This window comes from Metopolophium dirhodum, chromosome 6, assembly GCF_019925205.1.
Source record: "Metopolophium dirhodum isolate CAU chromosome 6, ASM1992520v1, whole genome shotgun sequence".
NCBI lineage: Eukaryota > Metazoa > Arthropoda > Insecta > Hemiptera > Aphididae > Metopolophium > Metopolophium dirhodum.
In genome coordinates this window covers 18913650-18939931 of record NC_083565.1, presented here as the reverse complement: position 1 = coordinate 18939931, position 26282 = coordinate 18913650, and the positions used below count along the sequence as shown (strand labels likewise).

The following is a 26282-nucleotide window of genomic DNA, read 5'->3' as shown; positions in this document are numbered from 1 at the left end:
GAATAATACAGATCATTATTATATAGTCTTAAATATTAGTAGTACATTGATTTTCAAAAAAGTAGTTAAGTACTAAAATAGTATTTGAATATTAGGTATGTACCTTTTCGTTATTGCAAAATATTATTACCAGAAAAATTATTAGCCCGGTTTTTAAATGTATATATTATATTATTATAGGCGATAAACCTCTGTTCACATCTCATAAGGGTACACCGGTTAACTATTAATACATTCATGTGATCAAATATCTCAATAGGTACATTATTTTATTGAAATTTGATACGTAACATAAACATTATTTTTAACTTTTCATGGGCCCTCAGTAGAGTGTGTTCAGTGGGGCACATTATTCTGTTGAAATAATAAAAATACAAATAAACTATTAAAACGAAAAGAAGAAACAATATTTTGTTTATAATAACATTATTTTTATTTTTATTGAGCCGAAAGATAACAAAGAAAAAACAACTTTATACAATACAATGCATTACAATTAATAAGAAGGGAATTCATTGAATAAAATATGACATATTTTATTCAATGAATTCCCTTCTTATTGTTTCAAATATTATTGCATCAAATATTTTTGTTAACACTTCATTTATGAGGTCTTGTAAAACTAATTCTGTAATCCTTAAAAGAAAAAAAATAAAGAAAAAAATCATTAACTCATATAAAATTAATAAATAGGTACAATAAAATAAATACTTAACATAACCATTTTTCTCAAAAAAATAATTTTGAATAAAGTATAGAAATTAGAATGAAACTAAAATTTGGAAAAGTCTTTTAAATAATGATGATTTGGAAATAAATACAATGATTAAATGATAACCAGTAAACAATTTATAATTGTTTTTAATTACCTACCTATTAAGGGGATTCCACTCGGTGATTTTCTGTCTTTGTCTAACACACATAGATAATATATGTGTTTTTTGCCAAACATACCAATTGATCTAATGAAGCAATAAGAATTCTGAAAACAGATTTTAATTTGTCGTCAAGTCTACTTGAAAATTGAATTTGACTTTTCCACATTTTTTATATTATCCCCCAAATACCTAAAAATGTTATATTAAAAAAGAGTAAATCAAAAATGTCGATTTCAAGTAGACTTGACGACAGATTCAAATGTGATTTTAGAATACTTATCGCTTCATTAGATCTTTGGTATGTTTGGCAAAGAATCCGTCTAAAATCCTATGTCACGCGTGTGTTAGATGAAGACAGAAAATCATGGTATCGAATCCCCTTAATACGTTTATAGAATATTATATATTATATTTTGATACGTTTATTATATTATATAATTTTTTTAGGTAGATTTATCAAACACAAATATTTATAAAATTATAAATACAAATTGAAAATAATTTACTTCAGAAAACCGAAATAACTTGTGTTGAGTCAAAATTAAGAAAGTTAAGATATTATAGGTACCTATTTTAAGAGGACTTGATACCCGTATGCGTTGTCTCCGTCTTACAAATTTATAACATAGCAAATACCGAGGGAGTGGTTCCATCCCGCGCAAAACAGTTTTTTGGTATGTTGTAAATTTGTAAGACGGAGACAACGCATGCAGGTATCACGTCCTCAGTTAACAAATAATAATTTTATTAGTTAAAAATAAGTTTTAAAGAATCACCTACATGAAGTTAATGTTCTTATATATAAATTGTGTTTAACACAAAAATAACTAGCGTGGACGTAACTTCTAATACATTTTTAGTAAATCTAACTAAAAAATACAATCATTTACTTTGATATATTTACAATGTAGAGAATATATCTTCTCCACAACATAGGTATATATATATAATACAAATTATAAATATATTTACTTGGATACGATATTATCATCACGTTCTGTTCTTAATTTATACTCTTTAAATTTTCTTCGATCTGAATGAGCTTCCTCTGCGTCTTTCTGAGATATGTTTAAAAGAATTTGTTCATTATCCTTAGATAGCCTTATATCTTAATAACATAAAATTTATAATAGATTAATTTATTATTTGGTATATTTATTTTATTAACTAGGTAATAATAATGTAATTTGTTGCATAATATGTTTTATATTTTTGGTTAAAATACCTCTTATGAAATATAAATTTAAATAATTTAGTACTTTTAATAGGAAAATTTTTCCAAGGGTTATGTCTCACATAGTATAGGCCAACATTACTGTTTTCTGACCTTTTACTGTTATCTGACCTGAAACATTTATTTATGAATTTAAATTATAATCACAATATTCATAAGGGGATACCAGATAAGCTAACTAACTTATAATATGTAAATTATGTTTAAAGTACATTTCTTAACATTCCTAAATGTGCTTTTAAAATAAATTGTCCTATAATCAGAACACAATACATATAATTACAATTCCATATAAATTATTAATTAAAGAAATATATTATATTCAATATTAGATACTGATATGATTAGTTTTGACATTAGATACTCAAAAAATTGAAAATATAGATGTGGTATAGTATATACTATATACCCTATAAGTAGTGCTGGTTTTAGGTATTTTGCTGCTTGGTGCAATACTACAATAATATGTCCATATCTGTGGTCAAAATGTCACCACTAATTATCCTCTTACAATTTCTGCCTGGTACGGATGCGCTGCTATACTCTGTTCCACGAGAGATCATGCCGCATACTGACCAAAACTGGTTCCCCTGCGCGACACCCTGTCATAGGGGAACAAGTTTCGATAGCAGGGTGACATAGGGGGATTGGCAACTGGCATGTTCTTTCAATTTTTATATTGATAATATCAAATATGAAATTGAACGATTAGAAAACATATTTTGAAGAAATCTGAATCATGTAGTACATACTATGTTTTTTGTATAAATATGGCCAAAGGGGGGTTTTTAACACTTAAAACACTCTCCTGGCCACTACTCTCTGTTATATAATATATAAATATTTAAGCGGTGAATGGTAATATTATTATATTTTGTACACTATTATATTATAATATGCATCAAATGTTTTTAAATTAAATACATACTTTAATACTTTTGAAGCAGTTGGAAATTTAATTGCTTCATTAGTATCAATTATTTTTTCATTTTGTATCTCTTTAATAAACAATTTATTGTTTGTTTCCTAAAATAAAATTAGGTTCTATAAAAATTATAAGCATAATATATAATATAAGTCTTACATTCGATTCTCTGAAGGGATATTCTTCCATTACAGTTTTGACATCATCTAAATTATTTTCAGTTTTTATGATATTGTCTTTTTTTGATAAAACTTTATTTCTTGTTAATTCAAATGATTTTTTTGACCATCCTTGAGCATAACACGATCCCAATTTTGGTTGATCATGACTATACATACTTAATCGATTTGAGTTGGCCGAAAACGGTTGGGTTTTAGCAGGTTTACTTAAAGCTATCTTAGAAAGCTCATTCAGTATATTGTTATCCATATTATTACTATGATTGTCATCGTCTGTGTCTTTATAACCAGATTCCTCCAACATATTATCTAAATCTTTGCAATGTTGAACTAAATCCTAAAATCATTAAGTTTAAATCATTCTAAATATATTTATGTCGTCTGTAATTGTGATAATGACAATACAAATTTAATCAAAGTATTACGTACAAAACTTTCTTTCTTTTTTTTCTTATATAATTCACCATATATATATTTTCCGGTAGTAAGTGATAGAGTTGATATAATTTGGATCAAATTTTTCATTTTACTTTGAATAGGGTTATAAATTCCAGCTTCTAAGGTTTTTGAACATTCCTTAGAGAAATAAAGAACATTAAAATATATATTAATTTAATTAAATGTATTTATAAATACCTTTGTGGCATTAATTGCTAATTTATAGCATTTAATCAACTTAATTTGAAAGCTTTTTCTTAATGTGACATTGTTTTTATTTTTTTTTCCGTGCAGGTCTTCATTTTTTGATTCTTTTTTAATTTCAGATAGCTGAAATACAATTATCAATTAAAAATGTCGTAATAGTCAATGATATGATACTATGGAATGACAATATTACAAATTCTGATCTACTGACAAATAGGGATTACTTGATAATTTTTTGACTTTGTTATAGAATAGGTAAATATATTAAACAAACATTTCCACCAATCACCAAAAGAGAAGCCGAAAAGGATCAACAATTTATGGCGATCTGTGGCGCTGGGCATAAAGTTTTCTAAGCAATTATGGATTTACAGGAATTTATTACTCACAGATAATCAAATCACTATAAAATATATGATATAAAACATATGGAGCCTTTTCACTTAGATAAAGGCTGCTGCAAGAGGAATGGTCATGCATCCATAAAAAAATTAAATATTTGACTTTTTATATTAAATTTAAAGGCAACTTTTGACAACAAATTTTCTGTTAGATCACAACATTTAAGTTCACTCAAAATATGTTTAAATTATTGTGTATATTAGTGTTTTTTTATTCATATGTTTTGATTGGAACTCGTATTTCAAGTTTCTGACCATTAGGCGTTATTTGATATGCAAGGAACAAAATTCTGTTTAGTAAAGATGCACACAATGTTTACAGTTCAAATCTAACTTTAAACTATTATTATTTAATAATTAATAGGTACGAAGGTACATAAGTACATCGTATGTCAAAGTAAATTATAAGTGAATTTTCATTATTTACCAGTGAATTGAGATCACATATATAATTATTTGGTAGTTGATCACATTCTTTAATTTTAATTTGTTTTTTTTTAGCACTTTTTAAAACGGGTGGTGAAAGTGCATTTTCTAATATTTTAGAAAATGCATTAAATGTAATAAACAAACGGCTGTAACAAAAACAAAATAAATAATGGAGTTAAAATTAATTAATTAATATTAAAATATTATAATTGTAGTAATTACTTTCTAAGTCCATGAATATTATTAAGATCAGAAGGATCATGCAATGAGCGCAAATTTACTGAATCATCTGTACTAAACTGGCTATTACTGCCTTTATTAAATAAGTGTTCACTTTGTTTAACTTCTGTATTATTTTCAATAGTGAATGTTTTTTTAGAGTCTGTATCATTAATTGATTCCATATAAATGTTCCAATGTTGATCATCCATTTGTTTTTGTCGACAACGAATGACTTTTTTGTAAGCTCTATTAAAATCTTCTTCGGAATTATACTGAAACGATAATGATTGAAAAATAATAGTTAAAATGATGCAGAAATAATTAAAATTAAAAAACATAACATAGACTAGTCAAATTCAAAAATGTCAATGTACCTACTTAATTTGAAAATCATATTATTCTACCAAAAATTGTTTTTTTTTTAATTAACCGAGTTTACAATATTAGTAGATTGTAGATTATTGAAGTGCATGCCAATATGCAACATTAAAGCAAGTTCGTATCTCTATCAATGGCAAAGTCAGGATTTTAAAATGGGCGGGAGCAAAGCCGAAATATTTAAAAAAATAAATACTCAACAATTAACAATAATAATTTATTTTTGTTGTTTCAATGTTTTGATACGCCGATACAGTCAATTGGAGGGAGGCATGGAAAATGGTTCTCTCCATGGCTACGCCACTGGTCTCTATATATGTAGGCAACTTAGCAAACAATTATTTACAATCATTCTTTACTGTTAAAAAAAGATTTTGTTAAACTTAACAATCAAATAAGTACCCACTTTGAATTTAAAATCTTCTTCATCCATATTTTGTTTTTGGGAAATTTTTGATATCTCTATTGTTCAAAAATAGTGATATTATACTTTGTATATTTTTACATTATCCACATAAAAATAAATATGGAATTGTCATGACTAAAATAATACATTATATTATTATTAATCATTATGAACTACTTAGAACACTAATAAATAAGTAATTAACATGGATATACAGAATTTCTACTTAATATTATTAAATAATGTAGGTATAAATATTTTTATTTTCAAACTGATTTTGCGTAACGCTTTGTTTATCATCACGGAACGAATAAAATATAAAAATTACCTAATTCCCACTAGGTATATATAAATACAAATTTAAGATTTATACATTTTATATCGAAGTGGAAAATATTGAGTAACATGATACTTGTCTTATATTTATTTTTTTTTTAATTTCAACTGTCAGGTTCATTATAAAACAATTTAAAATTGTCTTTAAAATTGGTACTTTTCAGTTATTTTAACTAGGTAGGTATCTACATATGATTTTCCAATAATCACAATTTAATAAACGTGTCTACCCAAAAACAGCTTAACATTTTATTCATTAATTGGTTGACTTTATCTGGCTTCAAACAAGTATTGGTCAATTTATTGGAGTTCACATAATATGCTTAGTATAGAATTTTCCATCTTGGGTTAAATTTTAAGTTTTTATAGGTACCTACCTAATGGCTAATACATTACATTTTAAACTAAGTAGTGTTAGTTTAACTTCTTTTTTTTGTTGAGTATAACATTTTATATTTTATCAATTGTTGAATTATATACATATACTGTTTTACTATGAGGTATATATACTGCTAATTATGTAATTTTTTTTTTTTTAATTTTATACATAGATATTAGTTTTTAATTAATATTGATATTATGATTAAATCGAATACAATCATGTTTAGCAACTTACGTTTAACTCATATATTTGTATAATTAGTTTTGACAAATAAAGACATAATACTCTGTAATAAAATACAGTGTTTAAATTTGATAGTCGCAATAACTGAATGGTGTTGATGAACATTTTGATGAAACTAGGGACATAAATATATAAGTAACTAAGACAGTATATGTAGTAAGTACTTAATTATTTAAAATGAAAAACCATCAAAAGATTCCTAAAACAATAATTAAGTATACCTACCTATAACATATTATTTATAAGTTTTTTTAGTGTACACACTTACAAATATATAAATCAAAATAAAATGAGTTTGTTTAATTTTTATGCGTACAGCATAATAAATAATTACTAGTAATTACTAATGATATTAACTATAAAGAGCAGGAAAAAAAAGAATATACTAAGAACTCAAATTTGTTCCTACCTAAGTAATAAAGTATAGTATCTGTGAATGCAGTTGAAGCGGACTTTTATGCGTAACTAAGTACAATAAGAAAAAACCTACCGTAATTCTGGGTGAATAGAAAATATTCACGCTTCCAATTACATCAAAATTCAGGTCTTACCGAGTACAACAAGATAACAATTTGTATGATAACCTAACAACAAAACTTATTTTTATAAAACATTTTTTTAAAAAAACCGTTCAAATTAAATAATTACAGCCTTTATTAAATCATATTTATTTAAAATAACTATCTGGCTTGTATACACGGTTGGCATGTTATTATTCACCAGAAATCCATAATGTTTAAATTAAAAAAATATATAAAAATAAGCAATTATTTAAAAGGATTGAAACTTTCGGTAATTCAAGTTTTTTGGAGTTATCACAGATCCTTCATGTTTTCATGACAACCATGTTGTTGATAGTTGATAGTACATTTATGGAGATAAAATAATTTTTGTTCTTATCAATTTTCGGAACGATTCTAGTTCAGCAACCTATCGATTTTGAACATTTTTTTTTTCCAAAATGAGAATTTTAGGGTGCTTTATAAGACTGTAAAAAAAGCCCGGACAAACTTCTTTTTGAAGTTATTGATGAAAATACTTAAAAATCTACATTTTTTAAAAAAAAAATACTTAGAATTGAATATTTTTAATTGACCAAAGGCTAAATAATATGTGTTTAGAAATAACAAAAGAATTAGTAATCAAATATTTTTTACAAAATGCATCATTTTTATGCCGGAATTATTAGCTATTTTTATTAATTATATTTTATTGTACCTATGCTTATTTTTTTTTAATTTTTATTTTTAAGTAGTTCAGTGCATCGAACATATAGATTTATAATCTATTATATTTATGAAAAAAAAATGTTTATAATATATATTTTTATATTTAAAAAAAAAATAATTTCATATTAAATAATAAATAATATTGTATTATTAAATTCAATGTTATTATTTATTAGTCAATAATAAACTTTTAAAAAAAAAATGGGGGGGGAAATGTCCGCATGAAAATAATATTATATCGGGGGGAAATGTTTAAATGTCCTACTAGACCGAAAACAGTCCGGGGAAAATCTCCGGGGGGGGGGGGGGGGGGGACATGTCTATTTACCATACAGACTTTATAAATATATTATAGTATTAACAATATTTTTATAATATTAGTAAATATATATTTTTGTTTTTTTTTGCTAATTCGTCCAGTACTTCGTTGGATGTTATCTTTATAACCGCACGATGAACAGATATAGTAAAAATATTACCACTAAGTCCACAACTTGATTATCTGTAACGATATTAGTGATCTTACTTATTTTTTCATCCACTGAGCGTTTAGAAGTAGAGCAACTTGCATCAAAATAGCTAGTAATTTTTCTTTTATTAGACATGGTAATTGTGAAAATATAAAAAGACAAAATATTAGAAAAGACACCGGACTGTATAATAGTAATACACTTTAGTACACTACACGGACACACAGTAGAAATACTAGTACGAAAGAGTAAAGACGAATCACGGTGATAACTAAATATTATGAGTTATGACTAAAGACCGGATTTATATGTTTTTACATATCGTTACTGGGTCTATGCAGTCTTATGAGAGTAAAAAATGTGGATGATTTGTTCAATTCTGAATGCATAGAAAAAAGTTTTTTTTGCATATTTGAGAATATTTTATGGGTTAGAGAATATTTAACTCATTTAGCATATTTTGGAATATTTCGTAAATTGTGAGAAAAAATTTGTATTTATTTTTAATTTTAATATTACGGTACCCAGAAAAAATTTTTTTGAACATTTACAATTTTTTATTTTATCATTTCCAACTCTTACTAAAGTGCAATAATATTCCATTAGAATACGAAACTTTAAATACCTAATAATTAACTCACTATTAATATAAAATTGAAAAAAAATTTTTAATGCATATTAAAGTAAATATAATAATGTTTATTGATTATTTTTGCATATTTTTGCTTTTTTTGTATATTTTGCATATTTTAGCATATTTTTTAAATTTTTAAGAGAATATAATGAGAATATTTTAAGGTTTTTCGAGAATATTAGCATCATATTTAAGGTATTTTAAGAGAATATAAATCCGGTCTTTAGTTATGACAAATAATAAGCAATCGATTTTTCGAGTTTTCAACCAACTAATGATCTGTGGCTGGAGGTAGTGTAATATTGTAAAATATACCTACCGATCGCACTATCGCCCGTGTGGGCCAATGTTCTGGGAAAGTGTAGAGCTGGTTGTTATTGAGAATTCTTGATCATCTAGTGGGATAATTCCCATATTATATTTTGTGTGGACAACTAAATATTAATAATAATATCCTAGTTCGTAGATATGAGTCTAGACTCTAGATAATAATATAGTCATGTCATATAAACACATATAAACATGTTTTGACATTTTGTCGAAATTTACAATAGTTGATAATTTGTTCTTAGAAAAAAAATTGAACAACATTTAATGCATTATAGAATATACTTAATTATAAATTGTTATAAATATTGAAATTAAATTCATGGGGGGATCTATCCCCCCTCATCCCCCCACTGCTACAGTCTATGATAATATTATAGACTTCGTTTTTATATATAAATATATTGTGGTGTGCTTACTGAGAATAAGTGAACGACAAAAAACCGCCAGCAGACACAAACACAAACGACAGTTGAAAAAATGGCAAAATGTAAGAATAATTAACGGACGAATTTCTGTAGGCAAAATAAATGTGTCACCGTCGGCAACACACTGGCACCATTGCACCAATGCAGCTCATGGCATAGAAAAAAGATTAAATGGCCTTTGTTAAACAGTTACTGGATAATTCACCGTTGAACCGGTGGCCCAAAGACGCTGCGTAATTGCGTAATTATTCTATTCTGTATGATTGTGAATTTATTAATCTCTTCTTGTATTCCCGCATATTTTGAGATTTTCAAACGATGTCAAGGAGGCGGGATCCTTTACAAATAATAAATATTAATATGCTTTTAAAAATATTACCGAAGATGGGCAATATGCAATAATATTTAATCTGAGTTAAGTTAATTTTTTTTCATATTAACCTTAGACTTAGCAAATTAAATTACTATTATTTGTTAACTATTAACTTCTAAATAACGATCTTGTATTCACTAAATTTACCGAGTTAATTGTGTTCATTAACTGATAACCACCATAAGCACAACTGAACCTCTAAAACGTTGGGTGCTACAATTATAAATACCTCCCAGAGCCACTAACCATAGAGGGCTTTGCTTTGCCCCCCACATCCTCCTACTTGAAAACGCTTTATATACATCTATATACATTTTAACACACTTCATATTAATGATTAAAACAAAATATATATGTATAATACTATTTTTATTAATATATTAAAATTTTACCAATAAAACTTATGCGGGGTTACCACTTACCAGTAATACACAGTACACCATAGCATATCTACATCTATTTAGAGCTTTTGTTATGACCTGTTGGACCGTAAATTGCTCGTAAGCAATCTATTCTTCCGTAATATGAATCGTAATACTAATCATTCATCATATTATATAGCCTATAGGGATATGTAAGCATTTCTAACGAATTAATATAATTACCAAAATAATTTTGATATTTTTTCGGTAAATATTTAATATTTTAAAAACAAAAAAATGATGTTACGATTTAATTTCATGATCGTATTTCATTTCAATAATAATAGTTAGACCTAAAAAAACAAGGTGTTTTAAATTAAAACTTTGGAGAACTAAAGACTCTTTTGCACTACCTATGCTTGTGTCAATGTTGCCCATCTTTGAAGTTTGAATATTACTATATATGTCTATATACCTAAATTAATTTAAAATTTACCTACTTACGTACGCCGTACCTATATAAATGAATACAGGTATAGGCTATTATAGCCTTTGTTTTAATCAAATGTGATATTATATCATATAATAAATATTATATAGTGACTTCGTATAAGCTCACATAATTGGGACTTTGGCAGTGCTTTACTGCTTAATACCCAAAAGTTTTAAATAAGCACTCTATTGTGGCATTGTTTAGATCAGGGGTCGGCAAGTAATTTCTATTGGAGTCCTAAAGATTAAAATAATAAATCAATGAGGTCCAGTGAAAAAAATCTTTTTCAAATCTTTATATAATAAAAATAGCAGTATAAAAATAAAAATAATTATTCAGTTATTACAATTAATTTATATTAATAATTACAAAATTAAAAGTATGAAAAAAAATATATTTATTATAGTAAATTATTTAATGCGAAAAATTGCATTTATTTTCCTTAGCCAGCTTTTTGAAATCGGGAACTCGTGGAGAACAGCTTATGCGCAATGTGTCCTCAAGGTGAGAGTCTGTTAATTTTGTCCGATATTTGTTTTTCAAAAAATTAATTTTTGAAAACGATGCCTCACAAATGTATGTCGAACCAAACAAATATAAATTAAATTAAATAAATGTCTGTATTAATAATAATACTATTACAGAAAATAACATAATGAAGATGAAGTACAATGTTTTGACAGGGTCCATAGTCTTGCCTTCCGCGGTCCGGATCCGGACCGCGGTCCGCCAGTTGCCGATCCCTGGTTTAGATGTACCAATAAACAATGTACATCTAGAGTTATAATATGTAAACAGTGAATAAGCTATAAATTATGATATACAGTAAGACTCGCTTAAGACACTCTTTAAGAGGCCAACTCTCTAGAGCGTCTTATGCGGGAATTGAAAAAAAATTAAACTATTGAAATATCGAGTTTATTTTATAACCTTATAATATAATAGGGTAACACCTCTACCTATTAGATGATTTAAACAGCGAGCTTGTTGAAACCACGCCAATAAAACATTTTCCAACTGTTGTTGTTATTACTAGTAACTGAGAGCTCTCACCTACCAACCAGCTTTGTTCTATGTCATATTATATATTGTCATGTCTATATTTTTCAACAAAGTTCTTAAAGTGGCAGGAGGTATCGTGGGGTTCATTAGCAATATCCTTTTGTTTTTTATTCTCGGTCAATGTTTCATCGTATTTTTTTAAAATGTTGAGTTTGTCCGAAATCGATAGAGCTTTACATTTTATACCTCTAGCCTTAGGCGCAAATAGTGTTTGGGATTTGGAGGGGGGGGCTAAAGCCTGACTTTGATAATATCGAATAAGCTTAATAAAATGTAGAAAATGTTTGGGGGCTTAGCCCCTAAAGCCCCCCTATTTGCGCTTATGTCACTATAGCCATTATAGTCATAATGAAATAACGACTGTACACTTGCTAACGAAATGCACTTACTAAATCTCATAATACGATGAAATACAGTAAAACTTATAATAATATAAATAATGATAATATAGGTATAGTGATAAAGTAAAACTATAATAAGTACACGTAAACGAGTAAAATTTCTATTTTTATTTTCACACAACTATACTTAAATGTATCGTAGTCTGCTTATCAAAAGAGCTTCTTATTATCAGATCAGATAGAGAAAACCCGAGCGTTTTAACAAGAAGTTTTTACATTGACTTTAATATAGTATAGTCAGTATAGGAAATGTCTAGGGACCGACGAAAAACAGCGTCATATGCGCGAAAGTTTTACTGCATTTTATGTGTATACGAAGTACACACTGACCTTGTAATTTCTAGAGAAATTTTAAGAAGTTCTTTAAAATTTAAATGATGACTTACATATTATACTTTCAATCATGAACTACTAGTTCAATCATGTCTGTTGTAGACAAACAGTCCCAAGCGGCCAGGCCAAGCATGTACAAGTGAGAAGGAAAATGTTTGAAAACCATCTTGCAAAGCATTTATAAATTATAATCATTAATTTGTAAGTTTCTTTGAGTTTTAGTAGATTTTTGCAATAGTTTATGTAAGCAAACGAATTCTACGTTTGGGTCATTTATCACAGGTATTAAAATGTCGTGTCCGCAATTTTATTAAGTATAGTGAATTTGCACACAAATGAGTCGCAGAAAAGGGTAAATGTAGTCAAGCAGGTATCACTAATTTAATTATAATGCTATGTGCCTATAACAGATGTTATAATATATAATAATAATACCTATATCGGTTATCTAATATGCACCAGAATGCGTTTACGTGTATAATATTATGTACATGGCTATATGCCTATATCTGTAGATTACAGTTGATATTGTTTTTTCTTAATAGTTAAAATAGATATGTAATTGTTAATTGTACAGATAAGTTTTATTTTGTAATTTTAAAATATTTTAACAAATGACAATGATTAGTTATTGTACTTGGAATTTCAGACGATAACTGAGCCGTTAAAAAACCACTTCGTTCGGCATAGGGCATCCGTCCAACACAGCCAATATGTTCTGGGTGGTCATCATGGCCATCTCTTCCTCTATCTCAAAGGTGGAGGTTCCGATGTGTGGCAGGAGCACTGCAAATATAACGTGAAAAAATTATTGAAGCGGAACACTGAACCCTGTATGTTAATATAGGCATGCGTAAACAATAAAATATATTAAATATTACTATTGTAAAAGCACATTCTAAAAAAAGACATTTTTTAAAATAAAAGCCGATAAAGATGACATAATAATTATAATCCGATACTCACGGAGAACAACAGAAGATATATCGTAAATTGTAATAATCTACAACTTATTTAAAAACAAAATATTCATAATTATTATGATAGCTAAGTACACGTACAAACGTTGTCAAGGCCCATCAGTGGATGATCCAATGGCAGTGGCTCGGGAGTCATCACGTCCAGTCCAGCGCCTCGGATTCTCTTCTCCCTGAGCGCTTCGACCAAAGCATCTTGATCAATCAACTCTACGATATTCAAGGACAAATAAAATATAAATCATGTTTATAAATAGATGTTATATTTTATAAGTTTTCTTTTTTCCTTTGAAAAATATTTTGATTACCCACTTGTAAAAAGTATTTGAATATAAATTATATAAATTGGTCATTGGGCAAGAAAGTGTTCAAATATTCGATGATTATTATGTCAATGGTAATAGATTTGTTAAATTTGATTGCAAAGATACAATATCATATTGTTTACGAAAAAATGAATCTGAGCGAAGGAGTTGTGTACCTATTTGTGTAGATAAGCGCTTTATTTCTAAGGATAATTTATGTTATATTAAAATTAATTTTACATTTTCAAGCTGTTTTACCTAGAAACAAAAATTTAACCATCATAAACTGAAGAAAAACTATGTTGAAAATGTCAAATCCCTGTACTCCATAAATAGCGCTCAAAATAGGTAAAATATTTTTAAAGTTATAAAATACCTAGAAAACGATAGTATGAATATAAAATTTGGTATTTGGTCAAAATTTCAAGTTTTTATAGTTACTCCTTTTCAAATTACAAAAAAAAAAAAAAAAAACGTCGCTTTACTATTGCTGTATATTATTTTTGGTTGGGCCACTGTAATTAAGGAAGAGTTCATCAAACTTTAATGTAGATACATATTTAAAAAAAAGTAGGTCAGCGCATTTCGGTGGTGGATGTTTGTCCATCGTCCCTTCGGGCCTCAGACAGGATAGTGTAATTTTACTGTATTCGATTTGAATGCAATGATTGCATTCGTTAAAAAACGATTTTGAGCGGACGAGGGAATTTTTTTTATTTAATTTTATTCGTTTCTATGGTGATAAACAAAGCGTTTTAAGAACAGCTTAAGAATGATTTATATAAATAGGTAGTTTATATAATTATAATTATAATTTATAACTAGGAAATATTATAAAAATGAAAAAAAATATAAAATAAAAGAAAAAGCTCATAAGACGCTCAAATGTTTTGAAAATTTTACCATGTCTAGGTAAGGCTAATATAAGTAAACAACCCAAATTTCAAGTTTTTACGAATGTTTTTAACCAAATTACAACTAAAAATTAAAATGTCTATAAATAGCTCAAAAATGTTCGGAACTTTAAACGGTAAGGAACAAAATCCAAAATACAACAAAAAATATTTCTTGTCATTTTTCATTTGAAGCAATATTTCTGGTAGAAAACGTTGTCCGTAATTATTTAATATTATAAAATCATGAAATCGTACGTTTTTTCTCCTTTAACCGCTTTTATTTTGAGTAGCATTTCGAAAATCGAAAAATGATCTCTCTAAAGTACATTACCTTTCAGAAAAGATGCTATACTTGATACTTTTGAGCAAGTTTAGAGGGAGAAAAAGTGTTTACAGAATAAAAAATAAAAATAAATAAACATAATTGTAAAACCATTACATTCTTCGGAGCGAAGCGCTCAGAATCTAAAAAAAGTAAAGTCAAAATCAATAAATAAATCAAAACATCATTTGAATTAACATTACAAATAATAATTAAAAAAGAGGGAAAATAAGTAGGTATAACAGACACAGTATACCTAGGTGTCAAGTGTACAACGTCATCGAGTAAGTCACAGCAATGTATGTGTTAAATTTGAATTCAATGATAAATCATTGTATGTCACCCTATATTACTAAGCATATTTTATGACATGGTAACTTTGCTACTATAAGTACTTGCATACAATTTATTTTACTATTACACTATTACACTATTACACTAATACACTAATACACTAATACGGTAATACGGTACGTTGAATTATTTTTACCGAGAACATAGCATTTATTATATTGTTACTATATATATTATATTATATATTATTGTTATTAACTTTATTGAGTCAATAATGAGTATTGACACTAATTTTAAGCTGATATTTTATACCACGAACATTCACAGCGCTCGCAAGTCTATTTAGTATTTACTTATAACTTATAAGTTATAACCAGGGTTAGGAGTTTATAGCACTTAAAATTGCATAAATAAGCGCTATATTACCTTAGACATCGCTAAATATGCGCTAAAAATATTATTTTAGTTTTGAAACTTTAGATACCTATAGGTACTCTTTTCCCCGTAAGTATACCTATTTTTTTTGCGCACGCAGGGTATACTAGAATAGTAAGAAAAGGTTGTGACAATACAGTTCACTACGTATATACACCGTGGTGTTTCGTGACATGAAAGATATTATGATTATTTTTTTAAGTTTGAAACGGTGATAAATTTAAAAAAAATTCCAACGTCACGTATATCGTTTTTCCAAGAACTAACTACATCCGAGTCATCCGACAGTTGTAGGGCAGACTTTAATGGCTTAACTTCAATGATCAGACGAGAACTGTATTCGACGTGCGGGTATGGTCATTTAAATAAAAAAAAGCAGAAAAGTCGCCGTGCTGTACTATAGGCTGTATTAGGTTGTGAGTCGTGAGTGTACCTCGTTATTGCGTATAGGTTACTGTAATGGCTGTAATTAGGTACCTACCTATTATATTGTATAGTGATATTATGCTATTATATAAAAAAATATCAAAGAGAAAAATTAATCTATATTATATTAGTATATTACATACATAGTATATAACTATACTATATATCTATACTTACGTCCGCGACCGATGTTCACCAATATGGCATTGGATTTCATGGCAGCGATCCGTTCTCTGCTGACAATGAATTTCGTATCTTCGTTCAAAGCCACAGCGACCACGACGAAATCGCTACGCTCCATCAACTCGTCCACCGTGACCAACTGTCCACCGAGGGCTTTGACTACGGAAAAGACACTTCATAATTGATCACGGCTTTGAATTTAATGGATTTGCTATATTTGTATATGTTCTTTTAGCCCCCGATTATCGATTATGAGTTCACATGCACAGAACGTAAACGCCGTAGAGGTAAATCGTAAATACTTACCAGCTGGTTTTTCACTTCTACTGGTGTACAAAAGCTGGGACACTTTGAAATTGATCAATTTTTCAGCGATCGACGTGCCGATGTTGCCGCAACCTATGATGCCCACGACCGAGCCTTTTATGCTTCTACCACACATCCACCCGGGAACCCATTCTTGCCATCCACCACTATATAAATAGGTAAAAAAAAATACCATCAGCTTTTAACAGATGTATCATCTATTAGAATCCTAAATTAATTTTATCATGTTCTTAATTTGATTTACTATCAGCTGGCATACGTGCATAACGCAAGTAGGTATTTCAAAATTTGAAATTTATTTTTGTATATACATAAATAATTTATATATGGGGGACGGAGTGGTTGAACGGACTAAGGCATCGGTTGCGACGTGCACCGTCGCCGGTTCGAACCTATAGGTCTCGGGAGGCACTTCTCTTTGGGCAGTCACGGTGTCTGAAGAGAGAGGCCGCCATCCCCCACACGGGCATGGCAGATACATACAGGTGCCTCCCACTTGAAAATTCTGCCAAATAAAAACACACGTGTTTACAAAAACCTACAGTATTCTCCCTCAATGACCCAATTACCCAATGACCTAAGTTGCCACGGATTAATTAATAAAAAAAAATAATTTATAATTATTGTTTGTAGTTGTGGCTCCAAAATTGGAAAACAGCGTGCCCATATTTTAGATAACATAAATACAATTTAAACTTCTGAACAAAATGCTTCTAAACATTTAGTTTTTTACATTTTCTTATAAAAATAATTGGATAGTGCTATTAAAAAAAGATCACGCTGTTGCACAGATAAACTGATAAAGTTCTTCTTTACGTGTTGTGAAAAATTGGTAGTTCTACATCAAATATGGTGCGAGAAAAGTTCTCAAAGTTGTCCCGCGCAAAACAGTTTTTGCTATATTGTATATTTGTAAGACGGAGACAACACATGCGGGTGTGACATCCTCTTAAGATTGAGGATGACGAAATGTTGTCTCCACCATGTATCATCAACACAATCATAGTATAGTGTCAGTTAATACAAAAAATAACACCTATTAAGTTAATTGATTTTAAATATTTTTGTTCTGTACTATGTAGGTAAATATTTATAGGTATTTAATATACATAACTATTAAAGTTTTAATATTTTGATTTCATCATCCATGATTAGGTAGGTAGGTAGGTACAAATTAAATGAAACAAGTTAATTTTTATTCATGAATTATTCAAAAACTAAATTCCGAAAAATGTATATTAATATTATATACTTTAATATGATAAGTTAGGAAATCAAATGTCTTAATTTGGAAACAATGTATTTATAATTGATAGAATATTAGAATGGAACGCCAACGATTTCAAAATCACTTTGGTGGAAGTATACCTACATTTTTATCATTTTTAAACTTTAAAAACGCTCCACTGCACAATTCTGATATTAGTGATATTGTCACATAGAACTCTTTGATTCCCAGCCCACAATCAGGGTCAGTGACGCCGATGTCAGTTTCATATTTCAAATGGCATTATACAAAAATAAAATCTGAAAAAAGAGGTAGGTACCAGTAAACACCTAGTGTATTTGTTACACTAAATACTAAATTACTAAAACAATTTAATTACATGTACTTTTATCCAGATATCTATAACTCGTATACTGTATACCAACCACCTAAATTAGGTATTTCATCCGCAATACTTATACATAGTGATCAACGCAACTGGCCACTGAGCAATATTATATGTAATTTGTTATTGCTGTATGGAGGTATTAAAATGTCCAAAAAATGATTAGTGTTCTAAAAATTGTATATAATATACAAATTGTATTTACGAGGGTAAAGGGGTTGCGAAGCCCACCTTAGGGCTCTCCAAATCCCGGGCCCCGGTGCATTGCTGTCCCTTGCCATACCAATATCCCATATAGTTATGCCACTGGGGCACACATACTGACCTAAAATATAATATACACCAGCAGCTATAGCTAGCTGTAACAGTAAAACAAGTCTTCATTGTCATTTGTAACACGATTCGTTCACTTACGTTTTCACTTCGCGGTTCGCTTCGAAAAACCTTCTAGTGGTGGCTATGATGAGGCCCACGGCGATTTCCGCTACCGTTTCCGCCAGAATACCCGGCGTATTTCCCAAACGTACACCATATTTTTTCATGGATGTGAGGTCAACGTGATCGTATCCCACCGACATGGTACCGACTACTTTTAGACTGGATCCTATATTATATAACAATATAGCTATGGTTAATGTTTACGTAGTGATACAACTTACAAAGATATAAATTACTTCAATGTTTAAGTATAAAATATAAAATATACATAGTATGTAATCATTGATATCAATGATTATACTTATACATAATATATTAGGAGCCTTGTATTAAATTTTCAAGCTTTTTGACTATACGAATAGCATTTTATTGACATTTATAGAGAAAAATCTAAAAAAATTGGAAACGGAAAATTTTGTAATCAGGTCAAAACAAGTAAAATTATTTTGAAAATTATGTGGTGTATAGAAAATGCCATTATAAACATTCAGTGAAAATCTCATGTATCTACGGTCATTTGTTTTAGAGTTACACCAAAAACCAAAATCGTTTTTCGTCACTCCGCTCAGAATCTAAAAGGAAAATCATACTTAAATAAATCATATTCATAAAAAAAAATTTATTTTTATTTTTAATACTGAAAATAAGAAATTTAAATTTTGATTTAAATTTTTTTGGATAAATTCAAAATGGCCAATTTGTGAATCTGAATATAAGAATAATTTTGATGGAAAAACATTTATTTATGTCAAGTAGTTTATTTCTTAGAATTTTTTCAAATATCAATATTTTAGATTCTGAGTGGAACGATGAATGTATTGATTTTACAATGAAGTGTGTTTTTTATTTTTTATTTTTGTGTCTGTAAAAATGATTAGATTTTCTTCAACAGTATCTTTTCTGATAGGAAAGTGAATCTAGTTGGTACTTTATGGGGGGGTCAAAAGTAAAAATTTCCTAGTAGTTTTCAAAGGCGCCGTGAAATACAAAAGAAAAATTAAGGAAAAACGGGAATTTTTACTCAAAATCTATTTTCGAGAAAATCGATTTTGGTTTTTGGTAACTCTAAAACAAATGAACGTAATAACGTATATACATGAAATTTTCACTGAAAAGTTAATACAAGGCTCCTACTATATTGTTACAATGATATTTGAAAAATATTAAAAATCCTTAGTCACAGTTTTTATTTATAAGCATTTAAAGTTCAAATTTTGACAAAATACGGAAAAATCACGAAAATTAGCAAATTATTTTGAGTTGAGAATTAATAAAAATTTTTCTTTTTAAATCTTAGATTTGAAAATGTAATATAAGATTACTCATAAGTTTGTCTACCTTTATCAAAAAAAAAATGTCTACTAGAAACTTAAATTAAATTTTTATGAGCGTCTGAAATTTATATTTTTACAACATTTGATATTCACTCGATTTCTCATGTAACAATTTTCTTATTTTATTGTAATTAAAAAACGAATGACTGAATGTTTATATTAGCATTTTCTATACACCATAAAATGTTGAAAATATTTTGACTCTTTTTGAGCTGTTTACGGACATTGTCAGTTTTAATTTAGTTTTTTTAGTTTTTTTTCTATAAATATCAATAAAATGTTATTTATGGGTAAAAAACAGTGAAAATTTAATATAAGGCTCCTAATATATCGTTCTAATAGCAGTTTAAAAATATTAAAAAAACATAGGCACAATTTTTTTTTTATAAGCATTTAAAGTTCAAATTTTAACAAAATTTATCAAATTTATAATTTAATAATTTTTTTGTATTAAAAATTTATAAAATGTACAACTTTTATAGCTGAGGATAGAAAATTTAAAACAAGGTTCCACGTAAATAGGTTATATATAAATTACTTTATTCACAATAATATCATCAAATATACTTGGTAATATCATAGGCTGACAGAACGTTTTCGCTCAGAATCGTTTTTCTTATACAATGATATTATATCATTGAATTCAAATTTAACACCATCCATTACAGTGACTCACTTGTAACCTACTGTACAGCAGAGTATATCATGAGTTTATTTCTTAAACTATTTACTAATCATATAATTTTAACAAATTTTGTCAACCGTTTAAAAAACATTTTTTTTTATTCTGTTACACCTGTATACTAAATTAGAAAACATTTTTTTTTTTTGGATTAAGCTTCGATGACTGAGGGAATTAGCCTGTAATCAGGGTTGGAAGATATGTGTAGGGTTGGAACGGTAAGATGAAACCGTTTGTAACGCGTTGATACAGTCGAAAACACGTGGCAAGGTTTTTGCTCACTACGAACCCTGGTGGTCACCCATCCAGGAACTAGTGGCAGCGGCTGTTACTTACTCTAAGTCACGTTGCATGACTAATTGCAGCTAACACGCCGCTCTAAGTACACATTTTCGTTTTGATTTTGACGAATAATGTGTATATATAGCTATTGAAGACCTGCAAGGGCCGGGCCGGCCCGATCCGGTCCTTAAAAAGCCCGGTCCGTAGTGACATTGGACCGGGCCGGGCCTTTGAAATAAAATAAAGGGTTGCACTGGGCTTTTTAAGTCTTGGAACTTTATTCTGGACCGGGCCGGGCTGGACTTCGAATAATAAATCAAGGATTGGACCGGGCTTTTTAAGGATTTTTCTTCGACAGTAAATAATCACAATTTAAAATAATAAATAATAATGATAAAACTGACGTTGGTATATAATAATATATTGATTGGTGGGTATAATAAAGCTATTTATATACCATAATAATATTATATTTTTTTTCACAATATTTTTTGGACCAGGCCGGACCGGGCCTGAGGATAAAATTGATGGACCGTACCGGGCCGAAAATTTACAGTCCTTGCAGGTCTAAATAGGTATAGCGTATAGGTTAGGTTATTCAACACTTTTATATTGGTATTTTTTTTTTCGAAAAAAATATTGATATTTATGCGTATTTAATATTAATAATATGTGTATGATTAATTATAGAAACATTAATAGCATAATATCATCGACCAACACTAACCTGCTGCTTTTAGGACCTGTTCGTTTATTGGGACCCCGGAATAACAGAAAATTGAAAACATGCCCGGTACACAATTAACAATATCTTGAGAGGTTATCAATCCATTATTTTTGCTACGTTTGAGCACTTCCACGACACACCTGTAATTAATTTATATTATAATACTTGTCTTAAAAATATTTGTTTTGTCCTTATTTTAATCAATTGCAAGTTGAATACACAAACTAAAACAAATACAGATTGGCCATACCAATTATATGATCAATTACCTAAGGGTGACAATTCGAAACATACGTTTTTCCTAAAAACATAAGTATTGACTAATGACTATTGAGCTATACTATAGTATTCAGTTCTGAATTCTGATAGTACAAATTATGGAGAATCGTATAGCATGGACGCATCGTCAGATTTTGTTAATATATATCAACGTTTCATGATGACTTTACGTCTTTACAGTCCAATGTACAAAACGCATATTTCCTCGACAAAATCATGTCAAAACAATCTATTGTCTATAATTTTCAATACATTAGCTTTTACCAATTCTATTCGATCGTCTGTCCAACTTTAGTATAGGCTATGCTATGCTATTAATACATTTATTTTGGTCACTAATAATATTATTGTTAATTTCGTTGTAGGGGGCCTCGACAACGACTATTATTTGAGAGGCAACAATTTACAATTAGAAAATTTTTAATCAATTACAGTTTACAATAATATAAGTTTTATTTTTTTCAAAGTGTTCCGTAAGATATATAGACAATTTTCTGGCGAGTTCGGGTTTTTCAGAATAAAAATCGGACAACGTAAACTAACTTTGAATTTGTTAAAACTTAAGGTCTTTTTTTTGAGCTAAAATTGACGGAAGTAGCGAGGCCTCTTAACTATGGTACATTATTATGGGTAGGTATGTTTGATCCACTCATTATAATAATATAGTGTATTATAGTGTACAATGTATAAAAATAAAATATTATGATAGTATAATTATTATTGTACATATATTGTTATACAATTATATTCATATTTTAATTGCATTGTAAAACAATTACATTTAATGCTGAAAATTGCAATAAAAACACTATAGTATATTTTTATATGTAATATATAGTACTTACATGTTGAATTATATATATATTATGAATAAGTAGTCACCATAATAAAGTTACATAAAAAAGAAAATAAATAATTAAACTAGATACTTTGTACGTAATAAATCGATGGCTTTTTTTGGAAAATCATCACGTATTAACAGCACCTTTGGTTTTGATGACATCTTTGCGCACTAAAAACGTGTTTTTATACTCCAAACGATTTGACACTAAAAAAAACATAATAATTTTTACGTAAATAGGTACATGAGACAAAAATAAAGTATTGACCATTAGGATTTAGGGATGGACAACTTAGGACAAGATATTATACTCAATACAATAAATATTGATACACAATTACTTCAAAACCCTAATATCTATATGTAATATGTATAGACTTATTTAAAAAACTTAATCGCATAAATTAATTTGGTAATTTTTGAATTTTTGAAAAAGAAAATCGGTTCATTATATGCCCATTATCTAACCAGTCCATTATAATATCTTAGTCCGTGGCAGTGGTTCCCAGCTACTATGAAGCCACGGACCCCTAGCTAAAATTAAATTGGTCCACTTTTTGTAAATACTTACTTTTAAGAGGACGTAACATTGGTATTGTATATTATATATGCTGTCTCCGTCTTACCAATGCGTAACATAGCAAATTTACGCTCAGCAGAACACTTGTAGCTTTGTTAGTTTAAACATTAGAGTGAATTGACCTATTATGAAACTGGATGGTAAGAATATTATCTGTGTTTTTATGTTGGTTTTTTACAATAGTTCAATTTTTTAGCAAGTTATGCGTTTATAATATACCGTAAATTAAAAATGCTCATAACTCACTTAAAAACTGAATTATCCTAAAAAAGCCAACGTACAAACACAGACAATGTTCTTACCAAGTTTCATAATAGGTCAATTCACTGTAATGTTTTAACTAACGAAGCTACAAGTGTTCTGCTGATCGAAAATTTGCTATGTTACGCACTGGTAAGATGGAGACAACAAATACCAGTGTTATGTCCTCTTAAATTTTTAATAAATTGATTATTTACCTTTTTCACGATAATCAAGTTTCAATAGTCTAATAATATACGAATTTCAAACGACTATGAAATTTAATAATTCCACTAAAATAAAATTAAAATTAAAAATCACAACAGTACTACACAACCACGGACCCCCTAACATCAACACGCGGAACCCTGGGGGTCCGCGGACCACCAATTGGGAACCACTGGTCCATGGTATATAGTACATACACGAACTAAATGTTAGTACCTATATCCTGTGGGAATTATGCCCCCCCCCCCAACAAAAAATTGAAAATACGCCACTGGGAATCATGTCAGTACTCAGTAGTCAGTACCTTGTAGAAAAATAAATTACGTTTTTTTATATAGGTATTGCAAGTTTTTCCATTAATGGTGTAGCCGCTGTAGGCTTACAAGCACAGTGAAGCACGAACATAGATAATAGATAATAGATAGGCTAGAGCTTAAATCATATAATAGTATACATATTATATATCATATAGTAGGTATATGATCCACGGACTAAGATTTAAGTTATTGGCCTTTTTTATCTATAGGCCATGTTTCTTATATTATCTATGGCTTCAATCTTCATGATATCAATATTCAGTTAAATTGATAAGATTTAATTGTAAGGAAACATAATATTATATTGATAACAATATTGCAATTTGTAATATTATATAAAATCGAACCGATTACCGAATTTTCTTCTTCAAATCGCAACCTTAGTTGTTTCAAATGTTATAAGTTATCACTTATAATCTTAATTTAAAAATTAATCTTTGACACACCGACTTTTTTGTAGGTAGGTTTAATATAGGTACCTCGTACCTATGGTCTATGCACTTCGGTGGGTACTAGTAAGTACTATACTATTTTTGTTTTATAGTACTAGTTTACTTAGTTAGTAGGTAACTAACGTGAACATTTTTGAACTCAAACTTCACTCATCGTAATTTAATCTATTTTGAAAATTTTAATACTTTCAAGATATACCATAAGAATATACTATCATACTATTATACCTTAGACTACTATAAGAAACTAGTAACTACCTATCATAAAACTTAACTCTTGTTTGGTATGGATTCAAGAATACAACAAATAAAAATGTTTTGTCTAGGTACCTACTACCTACCTATTTTATATTATTTATGGACTTAGTACTACGGACTTATATAGTAAGTAAGTATACATTTTCTACTGAATTTCAGTTCATAAAAAAGTTCAGTGATAAACAACAAGTACCTAACTTAATATTTAGGTATTACCTTATTAATATCAAAATGATATACAGCCGAGTATCGATTGGTACTTGTGTCGTTAGGTTACCGCACTGTCGGTAAAAATTATTGGAAAATTTGGTAGATGTATTTTGTATTTTGGAAAAACAAAAAACTTCGGTCTACTTCGAATGGTTTTAATTTTTAAACGCGTAAAAAATAACACATCAGTACACGTCTTATCTATGCATTAGATGCAGTGATACTGTGATTTAGAAACAGCCCAAGTCAAACATACACGAAATTACTATGGTTTAAATCACTATTAATGGCGTTCACGTGCTAATAGAGTAGGTTATGACGTCTGACAAAAATTATAAATTGTATAAGTACTGTATAGTAAGAAAAAGTACCTAGTAGTCAGTACCCACTACCTATCCCACTACATTATTAGTAATTACTTAATACTTTTTATTATAAATATTATTATCACGGTATCACGTGAACAGTTTGGGTATTATCATTATGATTTATGACTTGATAGGTATTAGGTACTCTAAAGTAATAAAGGCAGACTAGATTCTAGCACCGAACAAGTTCTACTGTTCTAGTAAGCCCACGACAAAATATACGAAAAAGTATATTTTGTCATGAGTGAGCCTGCCGACTAGATTATCTAGATCAGGGGTTTGAGGAGACAAGGGGTGTCCAATTTTGGTCGATCGGAACATGAGTAGATAGCTATATATACAAATATAAATACTCTTTTTAGTCGTTAATCGATTTTTATTTCAGAAAACAAAAACAAATTTATGTGACAAGTTCCTCCATTAAGTAACTATTTGTTTTTGTTTTTTTTTTTTATCTTTGTTCTAGCCATGAGTGTAAAAGATCATTACAATTACACG

General features: G+C 28.7%; 2 protein-coding genes across 11 annotated transcripts; both read right to left on the bottom strand.

Annotated features, from left to right (window-relative positions):
- Positions 1–420: 420 nt before the first annotated feature.
- LOC132947205 (uncharacterized) lies at positions 421–9872 on the bottom strand. 9 transcript variants are annotated; one of them, XM_061017442.1, is made up of 13 exons: positions 7307–7422; positions 7149–7242; positions 5698–5832; positions 4914–5185; positions 4690–4837; positions 3853–3984; positions 3646–3792; positions 3197–3553; positions 3041–3138; positions 2138–2223; positions 1851–1986; positions 546–636; positions 422–497 (listed from the first exon to the last, which is right to left on the bottom strand). In XM_061017442.1, the coding sequence occupies exons 3-13, from the start codon at positions 5722–5724 to the stop codon at positions 474–476; spliced, it is 1518 nt and encodes a 505-aa protein (XP_060873425.1). In that variant the 5' UTR covers positions 5725–5832; positions 7149–7242; positions 7307–7422; the 3' UTR covers positions 422–473. The 9 variants fall into 9 exon arrangements, 8 of the variants coding, with proteins under 8 accessions (XP_060873424.1, XP_060873425.1, XP_060873427.1 ...); XM_061017441.1 differs by lacking the exon at positions 5698–5832 and having other exon boundaries at positions 421–497; positions 7210–7242; positions 7307–7476; XM_061017444.1 differs by lacking the exon at positions 5698–5832 and having other exon boundaries at positions 424–497.
- A 3460-nt stretch (positions 9873–13332) lies between these two features.
- On the bottom strand, positions 13333–25771 carry LOC132946958 (glyoxylate reductase/hydroxypyruvate reductase-like). Of its 2 annotated transcripts, none has more exons than XM_061017083.1 (8): positions 25423–25771; positions 23220–23338; positions 22012–22151; positions 18963–19152; positions 16915–17081; positions 16603–16767; positions 13832–13957; positions 13333–13556 (listed from the first exon to the last, which is right to left on the bottom strand). In XM_061017083.1, the coding sequence occupies exons 2-8, from the start codon at positions 23291–23293 to the stop codon at positions 13435–13437; spliced, it is 984 nt and encodes a 327-aa protein (XP_060873066.1). In that variant the 5' UTR covers positions 23294–23338; positions 25423–25771; the 3' UTR covers positions 13333–13434. The 2 variants fall into 2 exon arrangements, with proteins under 2 accessions (XP_060873066.1, XP_060873067.1); XM_061017084.1 differs by lacking the exon at positions 25423–25771 and adding an exon at positions 24170–24295.
- Positions 25772–26282: the final 511 nt, after the last annotated feature.